Source organism: Ictalurus furcatus, chromosome 2 (genome assembly GCF_023375685.1).
Source record: "Ictalurus furcatus strain D&B chromosome 2, Billie_1.0, whole genome shotgun sequence".
Taxonomy (NCBI): Eukaryota; Metazoa; Chordata; class Actinopteri; order Siluriformes; family Ictaluridae; genus Ictalurus; species Ictalurus furcatus.
In genome coordinates this window covers 6,793,312-6,819,336 of record NC_071256.1, presented here as the reverse complement: position 1 = coordinate 6,819,336, position 26,025 = coordinate 6,793,312, and the positions used below count along the sequence as shown (strand labels likewise).

Genomic DNA, 26,025 nt, shown 5'->3' with positions numbered 1-26,025 from the left:
TGCAAATCTGCTGCACAATGGTTGTTTCTATGTGAACTCCACAGATTGTTGTGTGTGAAAACCCCACAGAAGAAGCAGTTTCTGAAAAACTCAAACCAGCCTGTCTTAACACCAACAAGCATGCTACCGTTAATGTCACAGAGATCCTATTTCCCCTATTGTGATGTTTGTTGCAAACATTACCTGAAGCTGTTGGCCTGTATCTGTATACATTGTATGCATTGTGCTGCTGCAACCTGATTAGACAAGTGCATGAATATTCAGGTGTACAGGTCAGTGATTGTGTGTTGCACTTACTGTATAAACATTTCCATCATTTCTGCATTGTTACGTTCCAGGAAGGATATTTAAGTCAGTACCAGGGAAACTCATCAAGGAGGTGAGCAGTAAAGCATGTACTTTATTACGTCATTAGTACAAACTGCCACAATAATCGTGTCAGTGAGATTTCTTACAAAAGATTAGTCTATTTGTAAACGGAGGTGTGATAAGATGCTTGGTCTGTGCAGAAAGGACAGAACCTGGAGCCATTCCTCCAGTCCTTCCTCAACTCGTGCGAGCAACCGAGACCCAAACCGAGCCGTCCCGAACTCACCGTGCTCAGCCCCACTGCTGGCAGCAACAAAAAGGTACTTGTGCTAAAATGTAAAACTCGAAACTCAGTCTTGACATTATACATGCTTCTTCAATCAGGTCTCGGCACAGGAGGCAAGATTTTTTTTATTTAAATTTTTTTTTTTTTTTATAGCAGCACGAAAGGTGCTTTTCTGTTTAAAAAAAAAAAAAAAAGAAAATAATAAAATGTGTGAAAGCTCTTTTATTCTGACAAGGGCGGAGCAAATTAGTTTTGTTTCATGCACATTCATAACATTAAATGTAATTATAAACTTATAAGTACCATATGTTGTTCTTTAATTAAAATCAATGCAATATGCTTAGATTGCATTCTGCCTAAATAAAAGGGACTGCTAATTAAATACCTCAAACTGTACTGTTAAAGCGATTTGGGCATTTAAGGTGTAAAATCGCTTCTTGTGCAGGGGCTAATTTCCATTCTGACATTTTTTTAACAATACAGTTCGAGGTATTTACTTAGCAGTCCCATTTATTTAGGATTATTTAGGCAGAATGCAATCTAAGCATATAGCTGAGCAGGTCATGGTTAAAGGTCTCGCTCAAACTTCTTTGCTAGTGTTAGTATTTCACATCTCACATCCTCCTGGTTACTTGTGTCCTCCAACACCATAACCACTGAGCTCCCAGTACCCGAGTGCAATAAAACTAGCACACTGAGACAAAACTGGTTTATTATGAATAATCATAGGAGATTAGCAGTTTTTGAAATACTCACACCAGCCCATCTGGTCAGAATATCCATGCCCATTCTTTCTTCATTCTGGTGTTTGATGTGAACATTAACTAAAGCTCTTGTGTATCTGCATGTTTGTTTTTTTCTCTCTCGATGCGCTGCTGCCACATGATTGGCTGATTAGATAACTGCATGAATGTACAAGTGTTTCTAATAAAGTGGACGGTGAGTTTACGTGACTTTTTTTTTTCTTTCTTTCTTTTTTTCTTTCTTTTTTTCTCTGCTCCTTTAGCTCTACAACGCTCTTTATAAAAACAACGCTGACCAAGCGGACAGCATGGACAGGAAGCATAAGCAGAACTATTTTTTGGAGCGGATGGAGCTAGACGGTGTTTATGACTACATGATATATGTGGGTGAGTAACCACACATGTGGGTCTAGAACTAAACTTTATCTAACCAACATTCTATCTGTCCAACTTGTATTGCTTTTTTTTTTTTTTTAATGCAGTGCAAGTAATAGATTTTACTCTAAAATATCAAATACATCGCGAGTTGAAGCGTTGTTTTAGCAGTTTTGTTTAAACAAACGTCAGCTCAGGTAGTCTAAATTCTGAAAATGTAATCAAGCAGTAGATAAGAATCAAGAAATATTCGTTGAATTGAGAAACATTAACAATACATTAAGGGCCGGGGCATGTTAACTTTTGAATAGGTGAATAGTAGTACATATGATTAATTATTTATCACCATTTAACTCTCATGTACATAAATGCTTCAGTGCCAGTAATTCTGGAGGGGCACAGTACATTATTTATAGCTGCTTTCACACTTAACTGTTTGTGTGTGTGTGTGTGTGGGTTAGGTCGTGTGGTTTTCCACATGCCTGACTGGCTGCACCACGTGCTCTACGCAGGCCGCATACTCTTTAAGAAGACTCTGGAGGCGTACATGGACCAATACGTCCAGTACAAACTGGACCAGATCCTACAGGAGCACCGCCTCGTCTCCTTAATCACTCTCCTGAGAGGTCTGATTTACTTGCTCATAAACTTCACTATTATGGGTATTATCAATGCATATGCCCTTTTCAATGGTCATCTATCTCACTCATATTTCCAATTCCTACTGGTTAGCACATTTTTTTGCTAACCAGTTAAATGCATTAAAATGCAAGTCATCGGTTTTGGGACAGGTGACTAATTGAAAGGACATCATTTGGTAAAAAATGACCTTTTACAATGCTTTGTGTGAGGAACTGAGATTAGTAAATGCTCCCAGTGAGACTGCAAGCCATCTTGCGATGCTGTTTTTGCATGGTGCAAAGCAAAAATAGCTTTTCTTCTTAGCTATACCCATCTTTATAATAATAGGAGGGCTCAAGAGCCATGTGATGTAGCAGACTTATTTTTTTTTTTTCTAGATGTTTATAGAGGAAGATGTCAGCTGCTTTTGCTGAGAAGTGAAACCACAATTTAAAAAAAACAACAATAACAAAACACTGCACTAGGCAACAGTGTGCTCTCTGTCTCTGCTGGAGGATTTGTTTAATTTCATTTTGTGCTGTTTTGTCGTGTATAGTTTTATTTTTATTGTTTTTTTTTGTTGTTGTTTTTTTATGAGCCTCCCAGACGTTAAGGACAAGTTTAAAGGGTGTCCCTCTGTGAACTTTTCATTTGTTAATGCGTATTGAATCACTGTATCTGTTGTACTGAATACTGGATGAAGGCTCTGTTTCCACCCCTCTCCCTCAATCTCACCCCCAGACGCAGTGTTCTGTGAGAACAATGAAGAGCGCTCCCCGGAAGACAAACAGAGACGAGCCAAGCAAACATTTGAAGAGATGATGAACTACCTGCCAGGTTGGTAGTGCCTTGCTTAAATTGATGACATTGTACAGTGCACATGAAAATCAGCCTCTCTAATCTCAACGTACCACCTCAGACATTCTGTCACACTGGCGTAGTAATGGGGGTTGAGTGTTGCACTGGATTGAGAACATCATGAACCTCAGTGTGAGATTCTTGAGTCCACCATCCAGAATGATCCAGATGGTTAAAAGCTAGAGCAGAGTTCTCTATTTCCAGTCCTCTTAGAACAAGATAATCATCAACTGGATGGAAATGCCAGGCGGTTTATGGATGTTATTCCTAGCTAAAGGACTCCAGGTCTCTCCTGACAAGTAAAGAGTAAACTTCCATAAATCTGACAGCAGGAACATGGCAATAATAAAACAATAACGAATTGCTTCACTGCATTTTATCCAATTGGCTACTTACGAGTGAGCTGTTGCCATAACTGGGCCTAAACTCAACAATATTTGGCTGATGATCCTATAAATAATTAACACTGGATCCCCTTGAAGGACGTCAAAACAAGATGTAGTGGGGAGGCTTGAAAGTTTCGTGTGAAACGTATTTCGCAGTGCTCAGTCTGTCTGAAAAATAAACGTCAGTATAAATTTGACCACCCCTAAAATGGGTCATACTATTGTCAATGCATGAGCGGCCATAAAACGCAGCATAAATCCAGGAAATACCACGTAAACGTGCACTCAACGAGCCGAATGCAATGGAGATCGCACGGGAGATACCATAAGTGTTTGAGAGACACTTTTTCTTGGAACATAAACACTTTAAATGCTATAATTCATACAGCTTTGTGACGATTAGTGCCAGGAATGCCTTCAAAAAGTACAAGACTTTCTCAACTACTCCTCAACTTGTCTTCTCTTGCCAGTCAAAAAAACTGCCTTATGTCACCAGTTAAAATACAGGCAGTGAGTAACGTCTAACATACATTTTTGTGGTCGTAAGTTATATGCTCAAATTCATGTGAGTCATGTGCTATTTTAATTAACAGTATTTTATCAGCTTGCTTAATTCACGCGCAAGACTTAAAGTGACCTCAAGACAATAGGTAAAACTTCATCTTAATCATTTCACCATAAACATTTCATTTTGATGAACTGTAAGGGAAATTTATGCTTGAGATACAATTATATTTAAGGACACAGCACAGTGGTTCACTGAGGCACCTGCATTGCACGAACTAGTTAATGTGGGCAAACCCCCCCTCCGAAAGCATATTATTTACACACTTGTGGTTGTTACCACAGAAACAATAACGTATTAGAACGAGCACATTAATAATTTACATTGAATATAAGCACTTTGCAGATGAAACATACAAACAGAGCTTGTTTTAGGAAATTAATTACCACCTTCGTGAATTCACCGTGAATTTTTGTAAAATTTTGTGAACATATTTGAGAAAAAGAAAGCTTTTCCTTCTTCGTACTTGCGTGCGCATGTTGATCGCGTGGTCAAGTACACAGACCGCTGGGAGCACGAAATGAATCAGAAGTTATTTTGACTCACTTCTATGCCTATAAAAATATTTAATAACATATAATAATAACCGAGCTTCCATAAGCTGAGGCATTTGTTTACATCTTACGGCTGTGTGCAGACTCCTCCTCCATTTATATGGTGCCATTTCTTTTGTTGTCACTGAACGATTGGTTTTATTTGTCTTAATTTGTGGGTTTGTGTTGGCTCACTTTCTTTTTTAATACTCTTTAATATAAAACAGCTGCTTTTCGGCATTCACAAAATGTTCTTGATGGTATTCTTATTCCTGGACATGGCGAACTAGCCATCGTACTGGTACTGAGGAGCACAAGTAGGATGCAAACCTTCTTCTGAAATGACAGTATATTCATGAAAACCACATTTTTTTGTGTAAACGTTCATATGTCCCAGCAGCCCAGCGACTGCTGTTTGTCTTGGTAACGGCTGAGACACCCCATGTATTACTCAGTGACAATAAGCTTTTTGTTTTCATTTTATTTTTAATATCACGCCTCAACTTGAAATAAATTTATCGGAACGGTTGTTGCAGCTCTATGCATCATGGGTTAGTAATGTGATTTATCTGATCTGTTAGATGTCGTGGGTAAGTGTATAGGAGAGGAAAACAAATATGAGGGAATTCAGCTGCTCTTCAACTGCCTCCAGCAGCCTCTCCTCAACAAACAGGTAGAGTGAGATTTTGTGTGTGTGTGTGTGAGAGAGAGAGAGAGAGAGAGAGACTTGATGAGCAATGTGTCATTGTGGCCTGTTCTTATTTTTAGATTACTTATGTGCTGCTAGACATTGCAGTTGAGGAGCTTTTCCCAGAGCTCAGTGTGGTAAACCTATTGTTTTTCTTACTCTTTCCTCACCACACACTTGTCATGTGATGTCATTACAGGCCAGCCTTAAAAATCAGATTTTCCCCTCTTTTGTCTCTTCACACAGAAAGAAAACCCAAGAAATAGATGAATGTAAAGAATACTCGGATGCCCTCCGGATTTTTTAAATACTTTGGAGACGTATTGACATTCCAGTGTTTATTATTGCAGTGCTGAAATAAATGTATTTATTATTAATTTGAACACTTTAGGTTTTATTTCAGGATGTTTTCTGCCAGTGGAAAGAATATAAAACCGCACACAAAGCAAGTTATTATTTAGTGTTCCTAAAAAGATTTTGGAATACTAGGTACATTTTGGGCCGTTCTTGCTTAAGCACTTCAATAAAATTTTATTTGTATAGCGCTTTTTACAATGGACATTGTCTCAAAGCAGCTTTACAGAAACATATAAACACAGGAGACAGATTTTAAATGTGTGAATTTATTCCTAATGAGCGCGACAGTGGCGAGGAAAAACTCCCTAAGACGATATGAGGAAGAAACCTTGAGAGGAACTCTTGAGAGGAACTCATCTGGGTAAACTTGATGTAAAGGAAAACTTTACTAGACTGTTCTGACAGAAAACGCATTATATAATGTGAAAACAAACACCAACTGTGCTGCAAAAGTTTGTGAATCCCTTGGAATAACCTAGGTTAATTACCAAAATGTGGAATAGCCTTCACCATAATATGACAAATACTTTATACCGAAACTAATACAACATAATCACATGTACTTGTTCTCATCAAAAATAATTGATGTAAACCTTTTGCAGTTCAATTTATTTAGTGGCTTTCTAACACTCCCTGTAAAAATGGAGGGTGAGATTTAAAAAACAAAAACAAAACATGACCGTATGTTTTAAGTTTGCTCTGAAAAGGATAGAGATAATTGCAGTAATGAGCATTTTTAGGGGACGAGGTTACAAAGTCTGGGGGCTTTGGTACTAAAAGATCTGCTGACCACTGATCTGGATTTCTGACCCCTGAATAGGAAAAACCAAAGAAAATGAAGATCTTCTCTTTAATTGAACTGTTAGCAGGAGAACTTTATTATTTATGGAATGGACATTGAGTGTGAACGTGCACAAAGATTGAGTTTCTGAGCTCAGAATTAATAATGTCCAGATTCATAAAAGAACAGCTTATGACGACACCTATTTGAGTAGATACTTCCATTCCCTATACAGAGATGGACAGTCGTAGATGTAGTATCTGGTGGAGTAATGTAAATGCCATTTAGCCCTGGTAAGTATTCAATTAATATGGAATATAGATCTATCTTACTGAGTGTTCATCCAGCCAGAATAAGAGAAAAGGCTTACAGACAAGAAATTTGGTAGCGTTTATGCATGCCCAAAAAGTATGTGTCAAAGATAACACCAAGAAAACAATGCTGAAGAACAAATGACCCAAAGGTAACAGAAAGACTTAGCGTGCTCTAGAAGTTGCTTTAATCTCCACTATAAAAATGAAAATAAAAATAAAAACTTACTGAACATAAATAGGTTTTAATGAAGGAAATATTTTAAAAATTAATATTGCTGTATGTCTCATGTCTGAAAAAGTCCACCTGGACAACATTTCTGGGACCAATTTTTATGAACAAAAGATGGAAAAGTACTAAACACCAACACTAAGCTCTCATCCTAAGTATGAAACATGGTGGTGGCGGCATCGTGGTTTATTCCAGATTTATAATATAGGAATACTGTAACATTTGAACATTTATGTCAGTAACGTGCATATGTGTAATGTAAGTGACTAAAAACCAAAGGGATATTACTTACACTGACTTACCCATCTAGTGGGAAGGGGTGTTATTTTATAGAAAGGCTGGCATGGAAGGCTGGTACCCAGAACAGAGCTTTCGGTAAGTTTGAAGGCAACGCGAGATGTTTTTAAAATTCAAACAGTAATAGGAAACTCGATTAGTATTCGTACTCAATAAACGTGTACTACAGTGTTCTACACTACTGCAGCAGTGACAAAGATGTGGCTATTCTGCATATGACTCCCACTAACATTTCAAATATTAGCATCTCAGGTATGTCTAATATTAATTTGCAAAATGAATGAAACAAAAGAGGAGAATGCAAGTTTCTCTTGTGACCTAGTTTCTCACGACCTCTTCTTTAGGAACCTCCACAATAACTCTCTATTAGAACTGAATTATTTTTTTTAAAGTGCTATTATAGAAAATTAATCAAAGATTAAAAGACCAAGGTGAGAATTCTACATGTGCCGTGACAGTTTTCACATACGTTTATGTGATGTTCTCTTCAGCTCCATTACCAGTTGTATGTATGAAGCATTTACATGCTTCCCCTCTGCCCTTTAACCTAATGAACAATACTAAAATTCCACTATGAAAAGTGAACACAGCTGCTTCTGTGCCCCATGGAACTGTGGACTTTTGATTCCCATCTCATTTGCAATGGAAATCATACAGTTTTTTTTTATAGACCATGCATTTTCTGCATCTGACTGAGGCAGTGTCTGAATAATAGCCTTGCAGTTACAGGAAGGAATACAAGAAACAAAGCAAAGCCTTTAGACCGAATGCTTAAAAAGTTGGTGCTGTTAAGTGAAACTCCCATTCGAGGTCCCTAAACTATACCTACGGTGAGCTACAGGAACAAAAAAAAAAAAGTACTTTTTGTTGTCCAATTCTGGCTCCCTGAGAACTTTTTTTGTATGGAATTACGACTTCCTTCTCCAGTCAGCTTCCTACATGGCCTTGGCACACGATTTTCTTATTTGAGATCTAGTTGGGCAGGTGAACCTTTTTTTTTTTTAAACATAAATTGCATACAGTCATCTAAAATTTCAGTTGATACTTCTTTACAATGGCATTATGGAAGCTAAAATGTGTGGTTCATCTTATCATTTAAGTCACCTGCACTATATATAGTGTAAAAATAAATGTACTCTTTAATAATCATTTATTAAGGATAGTGGCTAAGGTAGCAATATGAAGCTAACATAACGCCAATAAACATGGGGAAAAAAAAACAACTCGTACATAACCACAAAACATATGACCAAAAACCCATCCATTTTCCATACCTCTTATCTTACATAGGGTCGCAGGGGAGCCTGGAGCCTGTTCCAGTGAAGGGACGGCAGGCCAACACAACACATCACATCACATTCTCACACACTACGGATAATTTGGAAATGCCAATCAGCCTACAATGCGTGTCTTTGGACTGGTGGAAGAAAGTTCAGATCAGCTCAAATAACTCTTATTGCTAATTTACCTTTGGCCATGTTAATAAATAAGTAATGTTTAGATATAATTTTAACCGTTACGATTTTTGCAGGTTTTAAATCACAAATTATATCCGACATTAACAAAGACTTTATACATGTCTATACATAATTTCCCAGAACAATTTGGTACCGGTGTCAATTAAAAAACATTATTCAAACAAACTAATAGACAGAATACATACAAATCAAGTATGTACCAACTAAAGTTTCTCTTTGTATACAAGACAAAAAAAATGACTATAGCAAATCTCTACAAAATATCACAAATATAACAGACTGATATATACAACTGCGATACAACGGGTGTACTGGACTAAGCTCACAAGCTTAAATGCGAGACCCAAAGCAGCACAAAGAGCAGTACAGTGGTCAACCGACTTGAGATTCGAACAGCAGAATTGATGAAACGGATTCGTCCGTCCACGGACGGATGGACTCTCTGCCTCTCCGAGATGTAGCCCGCAAAGACGGATATGTCAAGGTCACCTGTAGGGAAATCAAATGTTAACCAATATCAACACATGAACACCTGCACCGCATTTATTTTTCTAAACGAGAGACATGTTTACCACTTCTGTCTGGAATTCAACATGTATTTTGTCTGAAACATTTCTGTCATACATCAAGCATTTGCCAGTGTTTTCCTTTAACCCTCGAGTTTAAAAGACTGTATTCATTTTTATAAGTTTTAAAAGCATTACACTGTTCTTCTATTGTAATGCATCAATGATATGAGAGCTTTTTAGTTTTTTTTAATTTAAGTAAAAATGTCTATAATAATTTAAACAAAATGATCAATGGAGCTCTTTTTTTTTTTTACACTGAGAGAATGATGTCACATGACACGACTTGGCCAAAATCTGCGGTAATTTTGAAAGATTTGAATAAAGATCTATTGCAGAGCTTATTTTGCGTTAATTTCTGTGATCACAAGATCATAGAGGGACTGGCTATCCATTATAATTGTTTTAAAACAGTCATGCCCTCACTAATATATATTCCTCTCCTTCCAAAAATGCGAAACAAACATCTCACTTCATCCAGTCAACAGACACATTTTAATCTGTTTATTGTAGTGTCTGCTGTACAAGTCCCTCATTTTGTCACTGTCACAGAAACAAGATCACATTAGAATGAGCAGATTTGCGATTTGACTTGAGCAGACACTATTGTCAGAGCTGCTGTTAGAGAAAATTAAATCAACACCTTCTGACGAAACAGATTCGAAAACTCAATAGTGTGATATAAAGCAAGTTAATAACAATATCTGAAATATTTATGTCTGAGCTAACAGTTTATCATATTAATATACATTTTCCTCTTTTAAAAGTGTTCACCACACATAAATCTATAAAATATTTCTGTCACTAGTCTAAAATCGACGAAGCAGACAGATGAGATTGCATCCACACATTAACTGTTTGTGTATGTATGTTGTCTAATCATGAAATCATTGTCTATTGCTGTTTCTAATGAAAGGTGTTCACTACTTTTCACACATGCTGTACTGAGGGATTAATATCCTTATGTGAAATTATAATAAACTCAGTGTAATAAACTGCAGTTTGGATGCAGACTGACTCACCACTGTCATGTTTCAGCTTCTCCTCCTTGATCATTGAGTAACCATCTCCTCCATCCACTAGATAGGACGGCATGATGACCTTGTAGACCTCTTTAGGGTCCAGGGGCTCGTAGTGCGGCACTCGACACTGAGTACACAACACATTCGCCTTCTTCACTCGCTCACCAGGGGGTTTAGTCAGGTCATACTCCACCTGAAATCCTGCACACACGCGCACACGCGCGCACACACACACACACGCGCACATACCATGAGGACTAGCGGAATCAGCTTGTTTGTGTCATTAGCACTTATCAGAACAGTCCTTCCCACAGTTCATGGTCTATTTTCAAGAGGTCAAATACCATTGATATGTTTATGGTGGACCAGAACAATCTTACAGCTACACCAGGATAGGGAAAAAAGTGTTTACTTCCAGGACTAAATATACCTTTGGGAAACAGCACGTCACTTCTATTGACTATGAGTGATTCAACACTACTACTACTTCATTTATTCAATATTACTATTCAGCGATACTACTACTACTACTACTACTACTACTACTACTACTACTACCACCACCACCACCACCACTACGTCGTCTTCTTGTATTACTACTACTACTATTTCTACTACTACTTCTTCTACTGCTACTACTACTACTACTACTACTACTACTACTACTTCAGTCATTTTGCAATCTGCTTTGTGAGAAAGTATGCATTTATGCGGAAATGACAGAAACATGCTATTCTTCTAATTCACTCTTTATATTCTTGAGCTATTTTCTAGCCACTGAATACCATGGATATCTTGGCTACAGGTATCATAGTTGATATTCTTTGAATATTATGTACAGACATGTATAGATATACAAGATATGATACGAAGAGATGCAAAGCGATGCCTTATTAGTCTCTGCATCCCTTCCATAAATAAATAGAAGTGATATAGCCTTGTAAAGTTGAAAACAAAAGATGTCAGATTCCAATAAAGTCTAATAAACATCCCCAAAGCTGTCCCAAAAGCTGGCAGGAATTAATGTTATACTATTATATATTTTTTAATTTGTATTGATCCACATTCAGAAAAATAAACCTCACATAAATGCATGCCGTCACTATGGTGGTACTCTCGAGGGTATGTCTTTGAAAGTTTTAGTATGTATCTGAGACTCCCTGTTCTCTAAAAAAACAAACAAACAAACAAACAAACAAAAAACAAACAAAAAAAAACACACACACAATACAAACCTAATAATGAAGCAAAAGAAAACACTGACAAGGAAAATTCCGTGAAATGAATTCAGGAAGAAACTGGGAGCGGTTTGTGTCCTGTTTTGAGTGTCACCGTATATTACAAATCTAATCATTAATCAAGTTCATGCATAAGTGCATAGAGGGGGAGGATAGTAAAGACATTATGAGCAGATTGTGAATAAGACTCTGGGGTGTGCACAGGACAGGCTTAATTGTTACAGCAACAGTCTTTAGGTACAAATCTCAAACCTTTTCAAGGATTGGGGTTAAGTGAGTTTTAAAAGTATTCACTTTCCCAGGTGATCGTTACACTCAATTCAACTCAATTTTATTTGTATAGCGTGTTTTACAACGGTCTTCGTCTCAAAACGGCTTTGAGAAATATATAAACACAGGATACAGATTTTAAGTGTGTGAATTTATCCCAATTGAGCGAGCTGGTGGCGACGGAGGCACGGAAAAACTCCCTAAGATGATATGAGGAAGAAACCTTGAAAGGAACCAGACTCAGAAAGGAACCCGTCCTCATCTGGGTAACGACGGATAGTGTGAGGTTTGCATAGTAAATCTAATACAACACAAACCCTTGTAGGTACCAACACAGTGACAAGCACTAGCACAGTTTTGTACCTTTTTCTTGTGAGACAGTAAAAAACTGACAGGTAATTACCTGAGACTTGTAGGAACTCCCCAGTGCTTCCTCCATATCTGCGTACGCTGTGCTCGAAGGCCTGGAGCAGTGTAGAACCTTTCAGTTGAACCAGATCATACGTTCCACCAAACGGCAATACAGAGATCACATCCTCCATAGTGATGCTACCTGAGATACAAATTCATCCGTCATCTTAAGATGATGTCTGAGGTTTCAGATCAACACGACTAAAGACTTCTGGACTATAATATGTCCTGGGGGAATGTGAATCCATTTACCAGCATGCACATGAACACTCAAATCTTTAATAATAAAAACAAGAGTTTATCTGCTATTTGAATATAACGACATGGATACGTGACAAGCTTATGTAATCTGTGAGTGATTTAATAGGTCAGTTGGTTGGTTAGTATCTAAACTAGATATGCTAGATAAACTAAATTTCGCTAGTCAGTTAGACTCTGTACAGGACTCTATAGAGTCTATAGTCTTGCAAGACACCAAGGAAACGGTTTCAACCACACTGTTGAATGTGTTCATAATGAAAAATCCTCGTGTGGTGAAACATTTGTGTGCAATACTGATGTGAAATACACGTCTGTGAAAGTCGAAAACTTTTTTTGAGATATCACAATCTCACTAGACCTGCAAATGTTCAGATACTGCGTCAAGATCCTGAACCTTTTATTCAAGTGAAGAAAGCATCCTTCATCTAGTGATCTTCACTTAGCAGTTAAATTTAGTGGATAGTTCAACGCACACTGAGAAAAAAGTCATTAATTAACTATGTATTTGTCTCGTTCATTCATATTTAATCACTGCTTTATCATGGTCAGGATCATGGTGGATCCAGACTCCCTGGAACTCAACACAACACGTACAGTTTACAAACACTCACACAGAGGGGCAATTTAAAGCAGTTAATCCAAGGAACCGGGAATGCAGAGAAGGCTATTTTCACTTCATGGAGAAAAAAAAACATGAGAGCAGGACCAGACCTATAGCATCTGCACTTACATCTGAATATGACAAACCAAATTATTTCACCTTAGTACATTGCTGGAATTTGGACATGCTAATCCTGTCCATGAGACCTGTGTTGATATGATCGTTTCTTTGCATGCATGCACGCACGCACAGACGTTATGGGTGAGAGACTGACTTCAAAAGGGAAGTTTACGCCACAGTGGTGTTCTTTTCATATGACATGTTACATGTCTTACAACTTATGACATGCAGTTAACCATATTTCTCATCTTAACATGTTGACTAATGTGTAGAGGCCTGAGAAGACACTTTACAAGGTCACACTTTTGATCATGTTTGATTTTCTACTTTATGTAGTTCTGAAAAACTTAAAGGGTGTCTCAAAAGGCTCCATACAAAGGGGAAGTGTGTACAACCAAACACAAACACACACACACACACACACACCATTTCTGCTTCTCTCATCAATGGGGCTTCGTATTCCTCCTCCATTTAAAATACAGGCACTAACATGGTTCCACTGGAGATCATCTGGATATTTGATATAGTGATGGACCTGCGACAAGGGACAGAACAACACTATAACTAATAATTCAAACAAAATAAAATTTAAAAAATCCATTATATATAAAATAATAATGATAATATTCAAGACAATCATTCATCTATGGACAGCATAAAATGAACAAGGACATCTAACGGCATAAATAATGATTGATGACTGACCATGGCATCACAGATCAAGTTTCCCATGTTGCATTCACGAAATCGACACTCGTCAAATGTCCCATTAAGATAGACCAGAGTCCTCCCCACGAACTGAGCCGAGTAATTGGCCAATTTGACCTTCCAGGAATCCACATCTGCCTTAATGTCGAGGTCTAGAAGAATGAAGACAGGCTTATATATATATATATATTTAAAAAAAACAGTTACAGTTGATTTATCCCTAGTGTCTTTGGCTTTCATATACAGAAAGAGACTGTGGTAAAATTCAGAAAGAGCATCACAAAAGAATAAACCAACAATTTGGTGATATCAGCATGAGGCTTGATGCAGTTATTGCAAGCAAGGAAAATGCAACCAAATATTAAGTGTTATTTACTTTAAGACTTATCTGTTCTTATACTTTTGCTCACCTAAAAATTGGGTGGTTTGCCAACAAAGGTGCCATGTTCTGAGTTGTTTAACACATCTGGATGTAAAAATAATATAATCTTTTGATCTCAAACCTAACTGTCTTCAATGTATAGTGAAAACAATAGAATTGACCTTGCTGTTCCTATACTTTCGGAGGGGACTGTGACCAGTGATCATGGCTGGTAGCTGAGAGGTGAAAAAAGGATGGTGAGAAGCGTACAAGCAGACGGGCCACAACCACATTCGAATCAAATCTTAAATCACATCTGTGTGCAGAATGTCATCTGAGAACACAGCACTTTGTTTCGAATGGACTACAGCAGGCATGTCTGGTGCATGTGAAGAGCAAGCAAGTGTGTCTCCATTAACATGGCAGCATCAAAACTAGAGTGCTGATGAGAAAATGACAAGCTCCTCTTGATCATGCTCACGGATCCCGGCACAAGTCCATGGTGGTGCTAGTGTTGATGGTATGATGGTGTGGGGGAACGGTTACACCCCCTCACAACCAGTGAAGAACATCTGAACACTTCACGGCTGCAAATTATCCTCTCTCAGATAGACGTAACTGCTTGTTTTTACTAGTCAAACACTAATTTTAAAAAACACACAGAAAGTGCACTCATTTCATGAAAATTGATATCAGGGATATGTTAAGAAAAATGTAATTTTGGTTAAAAATGGTCTTGTGCACTTGACTGCAGAATAGACTAACAATGTACATTTTAGCTGCTTTCTTGACCATCTGTGTAACCGTTTTCCCCTTCTGACTAGTCGACAGTCTGCCCACAGTGGCTTATATATAATGAATGTATTTCTCAAGTAATTGAGGAGTCTATGCAGCTCCTAATAGACATGCCCAGCATAGTGAATGCAGTCAATTCAGCAACATATTTGCACATGTGCACATTGAATCCATGCTGAGGCAAAATGCTAACAATGCTAACATTTTCCTGAGTCTTTATGAAATAACAAAATAAGGTAAATAAACATAATACAAACTTACTAATACACAGATTATAAATAACAAAACTGAGAAAAATGTGCAATTGTTGATATGAGGAGGTTTCCTGTACAGAAAAAATTTTTTTTAGTCATGAAAGGAGTCTTTAGCTCTTTGTAAAGCTGTCTCGCCAGAGGAAAGACTTCAGGACAGGAGATTTTGTGCTTTCTGGTCTATGTTAACTAAATGGATCAATAGCATGTCTTGTACTTCTTTAATAACTAAAAGAAATGCAGTCCTCATGGCTTAAAGACATGCAGTTATAGGAAACGCATCACCTCACACGACGTCGTTGTTGATTACGTTTATACAACAGTAGTCTTTTCATACTCTGACATGTGATTCTTTCCAAATTTTGACATGATTTTTAAACGTTAATTGTTTTGTTTATTGGGTGTTATAGAATAGATGAACATGCTTTAATGTTCAAAAAACACATTATTTGTCACATACTGTACATTATTGCAGTACCTCTATTTCTAGGCTGCCTGAAACACTCTGATTTCTCCAAAGCCCCTCCTTCTGAAAAGCCCAGAGTGCTCTGATTGGCCAGCTGAGCCGTTACGTTGTGATTGGCCAAAAATCTCAAGCGTGTGTCGGAAATGCAAAGCCCCTTGGGTTAGCTTGAGCCTCCAAAGCTTCTAAAGCAATTCTAAGCTCCTAAGCAGCAAGTCGTCAGTTTTACCGTATCGGTTCGAGTCAGATTCAGAAAATGCGGATGATCAAGCGGAACCAACTTTACAAACACGACGAAGTTTTTATTTTGTAACTCTTTTACCTTTCAGATACGATGTAAATTCCAACGCCCGCTGGCGGCCGACGCAATGATAAGTGCAAAACTATGCTATGCACACAGCTGCTGTGTGCACAGCTTATGCGATATATCTTTGGAAAGCTAAGATTCTTGTGATTCGATTGATCTAAACTGTTTCAAGATACAATCACAACAGCAGCTACAATCAATGTCAGACCACCAACATACAAACAAACACTTAAAAATAGAGGCAACTTAGCTAACTTTAGCTAGCACATTAGTAGAGGTCTACAACTGAGCTCTGGGCCACAACACAAAACTCCGCATTTAGACAGTCAATAGCAGATACTTAAAATAAATAAATGATGATAAAATAATCAAAGTGTAACCTGCCTTGTACTCGCCCAGGTTCAAGAAGCTGTCTTCCATAAAATGCACTGTGCACAAGCAAACATTTGAATTGTACTGCTCAGGTACAGCGTCATAAATAACGTCCATTTTCGGAAGGCTAAACAAAGGGGTTTTGCTTTCGCACTGAAATAAACAGCATTTCCATGACATTGCACCTGAATTCACTGAAATCTCATCTTTTTTCTTCATGGTTGCATTTGGGTGGGGTTATGCTAATAATGCACTCTGTGATGTAGACTTCGAACGACACATTTTGGGCAGGTCTGGAGCAGGGTTCTCTGTTAGATAAAATAAATCCCTTTGGGGGAGACTATGAGCTTTGTGACTTTGCAGATCTTATGCATGCACAAACCAGTACATTACACACCCAAACAAAAGGAAAACATTAAAAATCACGATATAACTCCTCTAACATTTGTAACATGTTTTTAGTAAATCATTAAGAAGTCACGTTATTCTGAATCAGATGGATGAGGTCTCGGTACTGTACTTGACGTCTCCAACTTGTACATCAGGAACATTCCTATTGTCACTGTGGATTATCTAAAACTGAAAACGACAAACATGTCTGATAAAAGCCTCATATATCTGGTAAAAGGTTTTCTTACAGCACTCACCTTCGGGTATGTTACTGTCCAAGAGGATTGGATTTCCTACGGCTTTTAAAACTTTTCCCTCAGGATCAAAAGTCACGTTGAGATAGCCAAGGTATTTCCCAAAAGCATAGGCCTGGACCACTGGCACACTGCGACCATCATCGGACTGTACAAATAATGGGTAGGGTCCTGCTGGAACTTCACTGGATGGTGGATCCCCTGTACACAAACAGAGACACACATTTTACTTATATACAGCCATATCCAGCAATTCAGTAATTTCTGAATGCACATAATAAAAACCTGAAACGATGTACTATCATTTACTGTTATTTCCTATAGTTGAAATGTTTTGTTTGTGCCTACAAACTGCAAAACCTTCAGTGCCGCTAATTTTCTCACACTTTCACAAACTAAGCTGTGGAAGCTCTTAGAACAACCGTGACTCATCAAGATGGCACCATTACACATTCCTTTCATATTTCAGCAACGTCTGCCAGAAAATCACTTCCGCATCATTGTCATTCTGTAATTTAGCTTCAATACAAGTTTTCTGACTAGTACGAGAAAGAGCTCACAAACGTGTATAATGATCATTGCTTATAATGAATAAATAATAAATGATATAATATTACTGTAGATCGAACAGTCCAATGCTGAGTTTCTGGGAAATGAATCAGACGGCTGGATTGCGTCGCTAGAGAATGTGATTACCCCACAGCGAAAGGAGAGTGAAAGCATGCAATGCAGTGGGTCAGGTTACAAATATTATTGCAGTTTCCTTTTGCAAAACCTAGGACGCATATGGCTACAATTTTGCACAATACTCCACAGAAGTTAATACGTAAATGGAGAAGATCCTGCACTCTGAGTTCTGACTCACTCACAATGCTGAATCATTGTATTTTCATTTATATTATATATTATATTAATTATATATTATATATTATATATATTAATTTATAATCTGGCATAGTGTTTATGGGGTTTGTGTTGCAACAATACCAGGACTTAAAGGATCCACAGACTATACCATTTGCTTGCAAGAAGTTTTCAATTGGTATGACAACAATAATATGAGACTCTGTTTTAGAACGAACACATTCACTGCTTACATGCAAAAAATTTCCAAAAGTACCTGTGAATAAAAAAGTGTTGCTGTGTCCTCCAATCACCACGTCCACGCCACGGACTTTTTTGGCGATCTCTTTGTCCGTGTCAAATCCAGAATGGCCGAGAGCGATGATCTTGTTAACGCCCAGAGTGGTGAGTTTGTTTACCTCCTGCTGCAAGGCAGTGACCTCGTCTTCAAAACGCAGGTATGGTCCTGAGGCCACAAGGAACAAAATAATCCATTAAAAAATTTTTTAACTAAACCAAGATCAGAAATGGCTTCTGTTTTATTATTATTGATACATTTTAAATTCATGTTCAATTCTTTAAAGGAATATGCACTGCATTAAGATTAATCAAATACCATTATAAATAAAAATGTCAGTTCAATTGTAAACGTATCTTTTATAATTCTTGTTAATACAGGATTGCAAATTAAATAAACCAAAATTGAATCAAATATGATACTGATAGACTCTAAAAGAAAGTGTTCGGTATGAGTGAATCATAAAGAAAAAAATTATGAAATAAAGCTTTATGAACAAGTGAATTTAATGTTCATTCGGTTATATCATTATAAGAAGTAAAGCATTTTGAAGGAGTGAATCATAAAGCGTTATGAACAACTGAATCAACGTGAGGCATTATGAAACAATGATTCACAATAAACCATTCTGAAAGAGTAAATCAGTGCAAAGCATTAGGAAAGAGCAAATGGAAACAACACATTATGAAAGCATGAAAATACAAATGCTTCTGCATGGCATGGCTAGTTCAATGGACTTTTTTAAACATTACGTTAAAAAAATGTAATGAATCTATTAACAAGAATAATTGTAGATCAAAGTACCTGTCATTGATAGAGCTGGTGTCTCCCTGGATGTGTATCCTACTATACCAACTTTCTCAGAGCCAACGTTGATGATTTTATAAGGGAAATAAAGTCCACTAATCTGTGACGCAACAGGGTTAATAGCCTTTATGTTAGCACTGAGCACGGTACAGTTCACCTGCTGTAGGAAGGGCTTGAGACCATCCACTCCATTGTCGAACTCATGGTTTCCTAGAGCCTACACATTGGAGTCGCAAAGAAAAAAAAAATGGGTCAAGGGTCAATAAGGTTTCGAGCGTCATACCTCATTTTGCTTCCAAAACAAACCTCATGATGAACAATTGTAACATTTCTGGAATAGTTTAATTCTGTAGTTTGAAGTTTAGCTGCCATGAAAGAAAATGGAACCCCAAAATAATGTTCAATATGTTATAACAAAAATTTCCAAAGCGTTAACGTCACTATCCTCCGCAAAACAACAAATACAACCCTCTAGATAATCCGAAAACAGCAACCCAAGAGACTTAAACGCAGCTGCGCTCAAGCTGTTCCTAGTGATCTAATGCCATAAATCAGTGAGGTCCAACTGCAAATCTTCCGCGCTTATTACAGCCATGAATTGTCGGAGCACTCTAAACCTTCCACGCTTATTACAGCCATGAATTGTCGGAGAACTCTAAACCTTCCACGCTTATTACAGCCATGAATTGTCGGAGAACTCTAAACCTTCCACGCTTATTACAGTTATTCAAAAGCTTCGCTCGGCATCAAACGCTTTGTTTGCGGCAGATGAAGGTTAGGGCTTTAAGCAAAACTCTGCATAACGCCTGAATTCCAGGAACAGGATGACATGTCCCTCACACACTAGGAAACATCTTTCGGAAAATGTGAACCGATGGGGAAAACGCCTTCACTGTTTACGTGAGATTGGTGTCCCAAACCACCAGTCGAAAATGTGCTGGCCGCTATAATGATGGCCCTGGTGGTTAGCGGGTGACAGGATGTACTTCCTGAGGTTGAACCAGGTCCACTGGCTCATCAGCACCCTAATAGTTTCCAAGACTCCACCCGTAACAACAGTGCCAACACCAAACACCAAGTTTCTCATCTGTTAATGATGATGGAAATGTCGTTAATGATGATGGAAACAACTGGCTTAATGGAATTTCTTCAGATGACAAGTTCTGGGTGAGGGCCATGTCATGACTCAATGATCCCAAAGGTATTGTAAGTAATGTAAGTAATTCTGAATAATGTTCAAAGTAAACAAGTGTTTGAGAATATGACTTCAGCTTTGCAGTGAACAAAAAACAAAACTAAACACAAACAGAGAAGCTTTACTTTGTTTCTGTATTTCACCATAGTTTATTTTAATGTCCTCTTTTGTTATGCTCTCACACTTCTCACGCTCCTCCCTGCATCCAATTCTATATCTATCCACACACACATCCAGGGTCAGGTTCAGGGTTACACCCTGGCACCGCTTCAGACATTCTTAACTAATGACATCTCTTGGGAAAGAGTTTCATTATAAAGGAAGGCACATATTTAACGTCAATATAGTTGGCTTGTCCAAATTTGGCTCACGCACACAATCCAAACTAAATCTACACCTCGAGTCCACATATCCATATATAAGTATAGTATAGACGTGTCTTCTATCTTCCACACAAACAAACTATCATGTCATCATTCACAGTTACAATCTCACACCCTAGCTCAGTATACAATGGGATGTACAGACAATATTTTTCCACATCCACCGTTTCGTAGAATTGTGTAGTGCTGTTAAATTCTCAATTCTGTTTGGTGGGAATTTTCAAATCCCAGGTTTATATGAACGCGCCTCTTTCTAATACATTATTGTGTCTATAGTAGCAACTTACTTACAGACACATTTGCTGGAAACACCATATCCAAGACATAATCTAATTTTAAAAATGTGTTGCTACAGTATTTAGAAGAGAAAATGTATAATTGTTGATATGCTGAAATTTTCTGATGAATTTATTTATTTAGTTTTTACATTTATGGAAGGAGTGTCCATTTTTCATCATGGGACTCTGAGCTTTGCTAGTTCTCAGTACATAAATAGTTCATCTGTATTTATATTATTATAATGTCTAATTAGCTTCAAGAGCGAGAGAGGGAGAGAGAGCGAGAGAGAGAGAGAGAGAGAGAGAGAGAGAGATAATAACTTTTCTTGTTGATGTTCCAAAACTGTCAATTCTGAGCCAACGAAGGACGAGGTAAACCATGTGGACCCTATTGAGAGGTTTATGATGCATAAAAAAAAGCTTTAATGATAAATTTAAGGTTAAAATGCTTTAATGTTTTTAAATCGTTGACTTGTATAAGGTCTATGTTTGTCTGCTCGGTCTAGACTTTAAATTACATGGTATTACTCCATGCATCCATCCATTTTCTACACAAAGCAGGGTATATCCAGGGTACACCCATTCATGGTATTACTTAACCATCTAATTCACTGGGAGCATGTTTCACCCAACTGCAATGCACAAGACTGAGAAAACAAAACATGCTTTACTTCATAGTTTATAATATGATCAATTATTTATAAAAGATTAAAAGAAAAAAAAAGATATTGCTCTATATCTGTGTTGTGCAAATAAATATAATTTGATAGTCTCCATGAAGGGGAACATATTCTGCAAGCACTTTGAAGTTACTTGTCATGTCTTTCATTTGAACTGCATGTAGTAAATATTTAACTTACAATAAGTACACGTTCTAAGAGAAACATGCAAGACTTAACATCCTGTTTATCTAGAAATGTGTCTAATAAGCTTTATTATGATGATGATGATGATGATGATGATAATAATAATAATAATAATAATAATAATAATAATTATTATTACATCCTATATGCAGGTTTTGTTTACATAAAAGGAATAAAGGGAGTATTGTGCAGGTGTTGACTACATACACAGCGCGCTTTCAACGCCAGTAACAGCTGTCCAGGCTGGAAAGGTACTAAACCCTTTGTCTAACTGCCGGTAGTTTGTGCGTATTTTTCCTGCACTTACCATGGCATCGTAACCAAGCTTGTTCATGAAGTGCGCTGCCTCGCTGCCTTTATAGTAGTTGAACCACACTGTTCCCTGGAACTGATCCCCGGCGTCCAGCAGGAGCACGTTCTGCACGTGCCTCCGGATCTCTTTGATTTTCGTGTAACGCCGTGCGACGCCGGCAAAGCAGCCGCCCTTCGTGCACTTGCCCGAGTCCTTGTTGGTCTCCTCGACGCGGGCGTGAACGTCGTTGGTATGCAGAAGCGTGAGCTCCCAGTCTGCCGCCACGAGCCTCCAGCTCGAGCACAGCAGCAGCAGCGGGGGCAGAGAGAGCAGCGCGCGCCTCGACGTCAAGTAGCGCATCCCGTAGAGTGTCAAGATTGCGGCAGCGCGCGAACACGTTGCAATGCGTAACACCACGCAGCATCGAGCCTAAATGCAGCGCGCGAGTAGGCGGAGTGAGGAACTCAATAGTGACGACTAACAAAACTATCACGTTCTAAACCCACTGAGGAGTTACAACACTTTAAACGTCCTGTAACTGTTCTTATCCCTTTAGAGCAACTCATTTCAGGAATCAGGCCACGTTCGACACTTACATGTTCATGAAAGGTGCATTAGGAATGCACAAACAGTTTGAACATACAGGCAAACGTATGTGCACACGTGACCATCACACGCCCACGTGGGCTTTCCCTAAATTGTTACCACAAAGTTTACAATTGTATTGTAAACAGTTTGTATTGTACAATTGTCTTAGCATTAAGATTTCCGTGCACTGGAACTAAAGAGGCCCAAAACTGTTCCAACATGACAATCAATATCTTGTTTATATATCTTGTCTGAAATCTTGTCTGAGTTAGATACCAACAAGACAAGTCACCTTAGAGTTTAATCTCTCGTTTAAAAAAAATAATTTTATCTTCATTTGCGTTTAAAGAATATTCAGCCAGTTCACAACAACAGATAACATTTACAAGCTTTTGTTTTTTTTTGTTTTTTTGTTTTTTTTTTACAGCACTGCAGTCATTGGGTGCTACGGATATAGCTGGCTGATTAGCTATGGAATTTGACCTCAAGGTCTATGTCCCATGTTCAACCCACCAACTGGCATTGTTTTGGCCAATTTCTTCAGGGACAGTCTGACTCCACTCAGGGAAGGTGTTCATTCTCGTCAGCCCAAATAACTTCGAGTTGGACTTTGAGGTCTATAAAGGAAAACTTTTGTATGGTCTTGGTGATAAGATGAGGTGGATGTGAAAGATGAATAGTGTGATCTCCAGACCCATGTGTTCAGCTGTATAGGGCAGAAAATCAATAAATTAAATGAATTCTGGCTCTGTCAAAATCTGTGACATTAGCTAGATGACCTCAGCTTGGGACATGTCACAGAGTCACATTTTCTTCGCTAAAGCTCTCCTAAACTCAGAAAAGTTAACATGAGCCGATGTCAAATTCTGAGCGAGTCTCTCAGGGCCAAGGGCTTTGATGATTGTTTGCACCTGGACAATCCAGAGGAAACATTTTCAATCTCTATCTATATACAATATTTTTGATTTAGATTCTGTCAGACTGACTCTGTTACTATTGAGTCCATGTGTTCTCCTAACAAGACTTTGAACTCATTGTAAAACCATAAAGGGGTAGCCACAGTAGTCGACCTTTCTCAGTTGTTGGAATAAGTCTTGCATTCCTTTTAAACATTTTTGCAGTGCTTCTCTGACAAAAACTGGACACTCTAACACCTCCCTCACAAAGCAGAGGCTAACCAATTTATTAACCTTCCCTGACTGAATAGAGGATAAACCTAAAACATCCCTGATAAAACAGAGGATAACCAATTTGTTAACACACGCATTGTAGTTTTATATACATTTTAGGGGGCAATGCTTAGTGGTGGAGAAAAAGAACTCATGTGACGACCTTAAACAATGTATGCAAAGGAAGTAAACAGTTATAGGAACCTGCCCCATGCTCTGGAGTTTCACCAGTCCTAATCCAATCAGTATAACTATATAACTCAAACAACTTCATTATCATAGAGATAAAGAAATGTCCACACCTAGCATTGCATTTACACTTAACACAGGTATTGATGACCATGAAAAATGGCCACCAATTCAAAGAATGGGACAGGGGCACCAAGAGACATCACAGACAAAAGGTGATCGCTTCAGGTACCATGATTTTAAATTTGTGTTCCCATATAACTCTTATAATCACTCTTTACACCCGGGTGAGCAGAAAAGTATCTCAGCATGCAAAAAAAAAACATTGAATCTTGAAATGAATGGGCTACAACAGCAGGCCACAATGGGTTCAATGCCTGTCAGAATCTGAGGCTATCATGGGAACAGACTCATCAAAACGGCCTTAAACATTATTAGATTAGAAAACAAATCACCTGGTGTTTTTTTTTTCCAGTCGTCAACTGTCCAGTTTCGATGAGTCTGTGCACATGATGGCCTCAGATTCATCTTCTTGGCTGTTGTAAACCATCCACCTCAAGGTTTGATGCATGTGGTGCATTATGAGATGCTTTTCTGCTCACCACAGTTGTAAAGAGTGATTATTTGACTTACTATAGACTTCCTGTCAGCTCAAACCAGTCTGGTCATTCTCATCTGATCTCTCTCATCAACAAGGTGGTTCAGCCTGCAGGCCTTCCACTCACAGGATGTTTTTTTTTTTTTTTTTTTCCGTACCATTCTGTGTAAACTCTAGCATCTGTTGTGTGTGAAAACCTCAGGAGATCAGCAGTTTAGGAAATACTTAAACCAGCCCATCTGGCACCAATATCCATGCCATGATTAAAGTCACAGAGATCAGATATTTCTTCATTCTGATATTTGATGTGAATATTAACTGAAGCTCATGACTTGCATGATTTTTTACATTGCACTGCTGCCACGTGAGCAGGTTTACATGTGTTCCTAATAAAGTTGACAGTGAGTATTTCAGCTTGAGGTTTTATACCGAAAACATAATTTCTTTAATTCTAACAACAGTCTACTGTATTAAAGAAAAATCTCAAGCTAAAAAACAGTTTTTGAACAGCTTTCCTGGGCAGCACACTGTTTTCATAACACCACAGATAGCCAGCCACATTTGCTGACCAGGCCTAAAAAGCAGAATGGCAGATTTTCATTACAGAACACATGTGTGCATGTGTGTGTGTTTTACACTGAGCTAGGTCTGCTGTTCATGAAACTACACCACTAGGCTTTAAGAATACCATTCTTAAAAATTGATGATGAGGACGGGATTTTTCTTGAAGACACGAAGCCAAAAGCCAAAGAACAGCAACTGTTGTCTCTAGTTCTCTTTAGGTTACTTGGGTTTTCCAAAAACTTAAATATTTGGACTAAACTCTTTGCTACACAGTCAGATGTACCAACATTGCTTAGAAGAAAATCTTGGCCTGCAGAGAGAAAAAAAAAACTCCATGTTAACAGCTTGAAGGTAAAAGATCACTTTATTACATGAAAGTAAAAGATCAGACAATATAACAAAACACACACACACACACACACACACACACACACACACACACACAGACACACACATATATAGTGAGAGTTTTAGCTAGCTAATTATTTTTTTCCCCTAAATGAGACACACATTTCAAAGGTTGCAGTTTCACAGGTCTAACTGCTACTACAAACAAATGGTTGTGTGTGTTATTAGTGCCACAAATAAAGCAGGCCATACCTCAATTAACACCATCCCTATGGTGAAATATGGTTGTGACATGTGAGGAAAACTCTATGCAGCGTTAACCCATGTTTGGGTCAAGCCAGACAACATTCCTGGCCAAGTGCTCAGAGGATGTGAAGACCAGATGGCAGATGTCCTC

The 26,025-nt window shown here is 38.1% G+C and overlaps 2 protein-coding genes across 8 annotated transcripts in view; one reads left to right on the top strand and one right to left on the bottom strand.

Moving 5' to 3' along the window:
- snx14 (sorting nexin 14) overlaps nucleotides 1-5,906 on the top strand; it is a 39,871-nt gene extending 33,965 nt beyond the window's left edge. For 5 of the 7 annotated variants that reach the window (XM_053645743.1, XM_053645726.1, XM_053645734.1 and 2 more), the window contains 7 exons: nucleotides 339-379; nucleotides 510-629; nucleotides 1,602-1,725; nucleotides 2,175-2,339; nucleotides 3,076-3,171; nucleotides 5,258-5,349; nucleotides 5,445-5,604. In XM_053645743.1, the coding sequence (XP_053501718.1) occupies nucleotides 339-379; nucleotides 510-629; nucleotides 1,602-1,725; nucleotides 2,175-2,339; nucleotides 3,076-3,171; nucleotides 5,258-5,349; nucleotides 5,445-5,552 (746 nt within the window). In that variant the 3' untranslated portion in view covers nucleotides 5,553-5,604. The other 2 variants (XM_053645753.1, XM_053645761.1) reach the window with 2 other exon arrangements.
- A 2,569-nt stretch (nucleotides 5,907-8,475) lies between these two features.
- nt5e (5'-nucleotidase, ecto (CD73)) lies at nucleotides 8,476-22,777 on the bottom strand. Its single transcript, XM_053645784.1, has 9 exons — nucleotides 22,188-22,777; nucleotides 19,156-19,375; nucleotides 18,331-18,519; nucleotides 17,214-17,411; nucleotides 14,015-14,169; nucleotides 13,736-13,844; nucleotides 12,320-12,469; nucleotides 10,409-10,609; nucleotides 8,476-9,309 (listed from the first exon to the last, which is right to left on the bottom strand). The coding sequence occupies exons 1-9, from the start codon at nucleotides 22,530-22,532 to the stop codon at nucleotides 9,143-9,145; spliced, it is 1,734 nt and encodes a 577-aa protein (XP_053501759.1). The 5' UTR covers nucleotides 22,533-22,777; the 3' UTR covers nucleotides 8,476-9,142.
- Nucleotides 22,778-26,025: the final 3,248 nt, after the last annotated feature.

Excerpts from the sequence above, each read along its gene's own strand:
- nt5e (XM_053645784.1), bottom strand. The coding sequence starts at position 22,532 with ATGCGCTACTTGACGTCGAGGCGCGCGCTGCTCTCTCTGCCCCCGCTG. Across the intron at positions 18,520-19,155 it reads ACCAGCTCTATCAATGACAG|GACCATACCTGCGTTTTGAA; the intron begins GTACTTTGATCT and ends TTGTGGCCTCAG. Across the intron at positions 12,470-13,735 it reads TGATGAGAGAAGCAGAAATG|GTAGCATCACTATGGAGGAT; the intron begins GTGTGTGTGTGT and ends TTTGTATCTCAG.